General features: G+C 44.7%; 1 protein-coding gene across 2 annotated transcripts in view; it reads right to left on the bottom strand.

Moving 5' to 3' along the window:
• Positions 1 to 2,162: 2,162 nt before the first annotated feature.
• Positions 2,163 to 7,687, bottom strand: part of lasp1 (LIM and SH3 protein 1) — a 39,221-nt gene continuing 33,696 nt past the window's right edge. Inside the window, exons 5-7 of one of the 2 annotated variants that reach the window (XM_080522491.1) lie at positions 7,256 to 7,343; positions 6,385 to 6,506; positions 2,163 to 6,115 (exon numbers count right to left, since the gene is read on the bottom strand). In XM_080522491.1, coding sequence (XP_080378617.1) covers positions 5,942 to 6,115; positions 6,385 to 6,506; positions 7,256 to 7,343 — 384 coding nt within the window. In that variant the 3' untranslated portion in view covers positions 2,163 to 5,941. The remainder of the gene's footprint in view (positions 6,116 to 6,384; positions 6,507 to 7,255; positions 7,344 to 7,687) is intronic. The other variant, XM_080522492.1, reaches the window with a different exon arrangement.

Genomic DNA, 7,687 nt, shown 5'->3' with positions numbered 1-7,687 from the left:
CACACACACACACACACACACACACACACACACACACACACACACACACACACGGCAAGGTGAAGCAAAACCTTATTGCCTTTACCTTTCAAGTAATGACCTTCATCTGGCATAATGTGCTGCACTCATCATAGTGTACCGTGTAGATTACACCTTGAATTCCATGATCTTCCACTCACAGAAAATGTTAAAGCAAAAGAAGAGGCAGTCAGACGTGTTTGTGGCGTGCACACATCTTTATTCCAGTGACTTACATAAAAGAAAGATTGTCTTTTACCTTGGCACAGGTGAAAAACAACATCTGAATGTGACACAAAAACAAATCAAATACATGGTTGTAAAATGGATGAATAGAGCCATGCGTTCAGAGTGCATGAATGTATAATTGCTGCATGATTTATAATCGCTGTTCAGAGTATGTCATTCAATTGCTCAAACACGATTACTGTGACAAAGTTGTGTGACAATTACTGTGGCTCCCGGATCCTAGCAAGTCAAGACAAGGAGATGAACACTAACATAACAGTTGAAATAACTTCCAGGACAACAGAGCTACTGTTAAAACCAGATCAGCTCTACAGGCCTACAACAACCATCTCTCTGTCTCTGTGTCTCTGTGGCTATTGACACTGGGGCACTGATTCTAGACTGTATTTCTGTAACACTGATGTCAAGCACAGGGCAACACATGGCACCTGGGTCTGTTCATACAAAAAAAAAAAAACTTAACCAGATGACTATGAAGATGACAGTTGCCCAAGGTCATTAAAGGGAATTGAGTCTCTGTCTGAATCCTTTGACCTGGCTTCTAACTTGGTTGAGGAAACACGGACTAAAACAGGAGTGTACGTATAGTGACTTCACAGTACCATGCACTAACATAGACACATTGTACATTGCACAGTTGGGGGTTACTGTTAACCATCAGTGTGGTCAATAGGCACAAACACTACTCCTTGGTCCTTAATACCTTTGGTCCTGCAGTATTAGATTTTTACTAACTCAAGTGAGTTTTACACACATAACTCTGCTCTTAAATACACCATCATCCTTTCAGTACTGTGGAGTTTGGTGAGGTGGGCTTAGGGTTCTGGGTGAGCTAGATACAGGGAACCCCAATGAGAGGGTGGCCATAGCCGAGTGGGAGACATTGAAGGAGGGGAGGAGGTGGTCTTCAACAGCTGTCAGTCCTCACCCACAGTCTTCCCCCTCCACAGGGCACTCTTTACATTTTCCTCCACCAAGATCTCCATCGTTGAGAAGATGGTATCCCCCTGAAACAGAGATGCAAGTGGGCCCCTCAGATGTCACATTGTGCTTTCCTAAATAATAATGTGTCCTTTTATGCTATCCTGGGGGTACATGGGATAAGGGGCTCTGAATTCATGAGCTTTCGTCAATATAGAGTTGAACATTTCTACAATCCCTGTTATTGCAGTGTTCCTTAATCATAATAAACCTGATTGGAAACATTGATTTACTGTTTTCTTTTAACATCAATAGTGCCAAATCAACCGAGCAATTGTTATGTTGGTGTCACATAAAACAATCATTTCATTATTCACAGTGCAGGTACATACTGCGAAGCGCAACAACACATCCACGCAGTAGTCTACTGTACGCTTGCTTGCTTACCATCGGCAGGGATACAGGGATGGGTACCAGGGATGGGTACCAACGATGCGAGAGGTGCAATCCAAACATCTTTCATCACATCCCGGTCCGTTCACCGGCTGCAGCGTCCGTTAGCGGTGCTGCACACATCATAACATGTAGATGATATAGGAGAGGAAAACCAGACCCATGATGGCGAAAAACATCAAAACCAAAATGTCAGTCATGATGAGGATGCGAGAAATGGAGGATGCAGATGCGAGACTAGAAAACGTGATGTAGAATGTGCCAGCCTCTTCTTCACCACGGCGCAGATCGGAAGTCGCCGGAGCAGAGAGAATCCTTCCGCTACATGAAACCCCTCCCTGCCAGATGCGTTCTAACGGTTCTAGCATTATGTTACGCTTGGGAAGTAGCGGGGAAGGAGAATTGCTTATTATAGGGCTCCGTCCCTTATGGAATATGAGCAGTCATTTGGTGTCAGTGCCATACATAGGAAAGGAATCACATAGAACGAAGAAATGAACACAGCAGGCTACTGAGTAAAAATGACATTTTTATTGAATCTGTAGAATCATTAAGTACAATTCGAAGTGCTGTAACAGGGCAATAAGAGATGCTAATCAGGTCCTTAATCCAACTGGAGTCTCTGATTTTGTTTGTTTGTTGGAATATGTCAATATATGCATATGTTAAGTAAAGTAATAACAAAATAATAATCAAAAGAAAATCATTTTTAAGATGGAATGCAAAACATTGGTCTGAATGCTAGGTCAGTGTTTGTGGTTTTACATGATTTCTATCCGCACTGACATGACCAGTTACATAAGAGCAAGGAAATGATTCATCAGAAGCATGAGATGTATGAGTCTACATTTGAGTTCAGGGTTGGAGGAATCTTGGCAGTAGGACAAGTAAGATAACTAGACATTGAGAGGACAGGGCTGTGATATGAGATATGATACAGCAGAGGTGCAGGATGATTGATATCACAGCAGAGAAGGATATTTGGCGGAAAAAAAAGGCTAACTCCTGACTGATTCCAAATCATGGTCTTCCATGCCCCCTCTCTCATGATTTTAGCATCTCTCCCTCTGGCCCCATACACTAACATCAGGGAATGTGTTGGCCTTGACACAGTGTCTTATCATCTCTATTGAATCACACTAAAACACAATTGGCTGTCTTTATTTCTGAAAGAATACTTCACCAATCAACTATCGCCAACATTAGTCTCGCAAACCAAGTGAAACAGACGTCAGGTGGTTACTAACAGCAGCCCCGCAATTCCAGTTGCTGCTGTGAACGAGTCTCGAACCTGCGACCTGCCTGGTCAACCCACGTGACTGTCTCCTCAAACACCTGATGGAAACCTGCAGCTACGCTATCCGAGAAACAAACCCCACACCACTTCACTGCAAAGAAAACCAGATGGGGAAGCCAATGTGGACTTGACTTTCACCAATCTGGGGAATAAACAAAACATAACCACGGCCTACAAGCAGCCAAGGCCATTTATTTTTGAAGAAATTGATGCAAAGGCAATATTGAAGGAAAAACAACAACCCAAGAACAACACTCGCATCACTTCAAGCCAAACCAACTCCTCACTCTTCAATTCCTGCGACACAGCAGTGAGACTTGAAATAGATCACCCAAAAACAGCCCTTCACACAGTGTACGAGTTGCCTCTGAAGCCGCCCAGATGTCAAGTAGAGAGGTCTATGTAAGACACAGGCATATAGTTGCCCTTTTTTCTGGCCAACTGATTATCTAGCCCGTTTGAGGTGTGTTGTGTTAATTCTAATTCATTAAATCACCACCATTGTCATATTTCATCATCACATTGCAAAGTTTCAAAAAAACAACAACCACCACTTATTGTCTGACACTTTGCACCACATTGGGATTTTCATGGGACATTTTGACCATACATTTCCCCTCCCCTCAATCAAAATTCAATAAACACGACTGCTTTTTCGTCTGCAGGCAAGCTTCTTCCCACGCACCATAACCTGCAATAACCTTTCCCCCCTCACCTCTCTTTGCAATACATATACAATTGTACAATATCATCTAGCTACATAGTGAGAGCATGGTTTCTTTTTGTAAAGCTGAAAATAACTTTAAATTCCGTTTTTGTCCCTCACGTCTGTGAAAGTCACAGTGCATCACAGGAAATAGAATGAAACAGCAGGGAAAATGGGAAGTAAAGAGAGGATGAACAGAGGCCAAAGGTGGATATATACTAGTGAGCAATATCTCTCTCCTCTGGGCCTGGCTGACACTGTCCCTTAGACATGGAATGTAAGATCAGTCAGTCAAAGTGTGATTTGGTGATATCATAACCAGACAGCCATGATTATTTGGAAAGTTAATTAATTGTTGCTAGAAAACAAACAAACTATATTTCTCTGAGTTCTCTGCAGCAATTTAATTTAGTTGGGCAGCAGTAGGTAAGAAAACATCATTTGGAGATCTGTTTCTGACATTCTATGTCTATGATGCAGATGAGGCCGGCCGTGTGGCTACAGCATGTTAAAGACCATATGAATATTCATTAGCCTGTGGCACTCCAGAACATTGCTCTCCTCTGAGTTACAAGGATTGAGGGATACCTGTGAGATACTCCAGTCATGAGTTGGCACAATTTAACAGGCATTGAGTTTACTGTTCTTATGAGGCAAACAGCACGATCGGACCTGACATGGAGGCGGTGTACACACTGAACCCCATGGACCTAGTTCTGTGATTGCTAACCAACATACAGTGAGCACACGTCTTTAGAAACTAGCCTGCCTTGGTTCATAAATCGAGTTGCCGTTTTATTTTTCTATTTATTTGATACATTGACATTTTTAAAAATAAGCCTCTTACAATACCAACAAAAAGAAAAAGAAAAAAAAACCACCAGCATGATATGAGAGAGAAACGACAATAACAACATTTACCACAGCCATGGTTTCTGACCTCAAGACAGTTTAACATTTTCACACACATCTCATGAAAGATTGGAATGTTCAATCACAAAAACAATGGAATGACTAAATAATAATAATAATAATAATAATAATAATAAAAAATAAAAATAAAAAAAAGAAGAAAAGATTCACAATACAGAATTGTCTTGAGAATTGTGCTTGGCCCCTTTCTGTTGTTCTTGTTCAACTCTGATGATGGTTGTCTTGGAATGGGGTGGGACCTGGCCTGATCCCACCATCTCGTCACATGCCCCAAACATCTCGGACCCTAAATCACCACAACTTCTCCATCTTGAAGGCATTTCAGGCTGCGAGGAATATCTTCACACCAACTGATGTGATGCCATGGTGGTGTGACAGTAATAACTTGGGGTAGAAGGGGGAACAGCTAAACCATGTCCCCTAACTTGTCCCTGATCCCTCCCACCTTCAACCAGCCTGTAAGAGGCAACGGTGGGAGGTGCTCTTCAGTTAGGATAGGATTTCCAGTTTCATAACAATACCCACAATGCAGTGCTGGCCACGCAAGGACACAGATAAGAGCGAGATATTGAGCAATGCGTAAGTAGATATATAAATATATAAAACCTCTCTGTTAAGACTGATAGCCCACTGACTGATGCAACAACAAAGGGGTACTGAGGTTAATGGAATGTACGAGTCAAAAATTCAAGCTTAGTTCTGACTGCACAAATACAGTGAGATTCTACACTGCGCTTCCAGTCTGGCCAAGTTCAGGCTGCAAAATGAAAAAAAAGAAACAAAACAAAAACAAAAATAAACATGACTTTTCTCTCAACCACATTGGCCGCTTCTCTCTGCTGTCATGGTAACTGTATGTTGATTGGCAGGGTTGGGTGGGGGAGGGGGGTGGTTCCTTAACATTTTTTGCATTAGGTTGTGTTGGGATTTGAAGTGCTATAGCTGTGTGACACCACATGACCCCTGACCTATGACACAGGGGGTGAGTGTGTTGACTTTTAAGACTTACACTAAATTCCACTTGTGACAGCACAAGAGTGGACAGAGGACTAGGGACAGAGCGACAGACGGAAAGAGGATGACAGACATCCAGACAAAGAGACAGACGGCAGCACAGACAGACAGACAGACGGAGAGAGGGAGTCTGTCGTTGGAGAGCAGAGCAGAAGGTAAGAGCAGACCAGGGGTACACCAGGGGGGGTTGAATCAGAGAACAGGACAGATCAGAGAACAAGAGTGAAATAAAGAGAAAGCGGCATTAAGATGAGATGGCACTGGGCTTTTCATTTTCTTCTCTCCCTCCCTTTCTCTACCTCCTCCTCTCTCTCTCTTTCTTTCTTTCTCTCTTTCTTTCTCTCCCTCTCTCAGACGGCCTCTACGTAGTTGGCAGGCAGCATGCCCTGCTGGCCAGTGCGCTCCACGCGGCCGTACATCCAGCCCTCATCAATCTGCTGCACGTCTACGATCACGTCGCCGTCCATGAAGGACACCTCATCCTCATCAGCAGCGGCGTAGTCATACACCGCCCGGTATCGCTTCTACACACACAGAGAGAGAGAGAGAGAGAGACAGAGAGAGACAGAGAGAGAGAGAGAGAGGGACAGAAATACAGACGCACAAAAACAACAAGGGAGAGAGAGAGAGAGAGAAAGCAGCATTAAGTTCACTTCCTACCACTGGCTACAACAGACACAGTTGGGCTCCACCAACAAGATAGAGGCGAGGCAACTCTAAGGAGCCTGTGGATAGTGCCTTCACAAACACAGGAGGAGTCCACCTGCACCATGCAGAGAGGAGAGGGACTCACCCCTGCGCTGGCAGGAGCGGCAGCGGGGGCGGGGGCAGCAGCCGCCTGGCGCACTGGTTCCGGAGCAGGCTCATAGTGGTAGTTCTGAGGGGTGGCAGCAGGGGGCTGCTGATACGCTGCTGCTGAAAGAGGGGGGTGGGGGGGGGGGCAGAGAGAGAGAGAGAGGAGACAGACAGTTAGTGATTGATTGAGTCAAGGGTGCAGGACAGACATACTTTTTTGCTTTTCACTCTGCATCACACACTCTTGTCTGGGTCCTGAACACCACACACACACACACACACACACACACACACACACACACATTGTCCGGGTCCCGTCACATTCGTCAGCCTTGGGGCTTCTCAGAACCAGAGTGAATTCCACAGCGTGGCAAGACACAACGTGTATCTACCGCCCTTTACTTTCCCGCTCTCTCTCTGTGTTTCACAACGACTCTCTCTGAGACTCTCTACGTGACTATATAAGGGTAAAAGCAAAAAGAGTACATCAAGGTTACCCACTACCTCTCTGTGATTGTATGCATGTGTGCGCTAAAGGGGAACTATGCAGAGCAGAACGAATGCTTCTTTATTTAGTGACAAAGGGATTGTTGATCTACCCTCACTGATGCTACTCATTGTTAGTGTGTGTTCTGTGCAGCAGTGGAGGCTGGTGGAGGTAGACGTTGGAGGACAGGCTCATTGGAATGTCCCTCATTCTGTTCCGTGCATTACAATGAACCCCGCCTCCGACATTTGCATCCACCAGCCTCGTGTGCAAGCCTGTGAGAGTGTTGTCATAGTGTGTGTGTGTGTGTGTGTGTGTGTGTGTGTGTGTGTGTGTGGAGAGTGTGTTTATGTGTCAGAGAGAGAAGGCGTCTGCCCAGTACCTGGGGCGGGGTTGTGAGGCTGGTGAGGCTGATGAGGTGGGGCCTCTCCTCCACCCCTGCTCTTTTCAAAGTCCTCATGGTATTTAATCTGCAAAAAAACAAAAACACCAAACAATGTTTTTTTAAAACACACACTATGCTCAGACATAAACAACAACGAGAGCATCCAGTGTAATATATCTGGTTGGGAATACAATTGCAGTTTCTCTCATGACCACCAGGTGTCTCACACTCGCCGCATGCTCTGTGTGATAGGTGGGGCGCGCTACAGTATGTGCAATTCCGTTTCTGGAGGAAGGCTCGACACTGAGAGGAAATGACATCTCAGACGGAAGTTGTGTGGCCTCAGAGTTGCATAGCAACCCTATGCTGACACATCATGAGGAACAGGTGTGAGAATAAGGAAGAGAAGAACAGGCCTAAAAAAAAAGG

Source organism: Nansenia antarctica (genome assembly GCF_963989245.1).
Source record: "Nansenia antarctica genome assembly, chromosome: 2".
Taxonomy (NCBI): domain Eukaryota; kingdom Metazoa; phylum Chordata; class Actinopteri; order Argentiniformes; family Microstomatidae; genus Nansenia; species Nansenia antarctica.
Note: the sequence above shows the minus strand (reverse complement) of the source record. Positions and strands in the feature narration are given on the sequence as shown.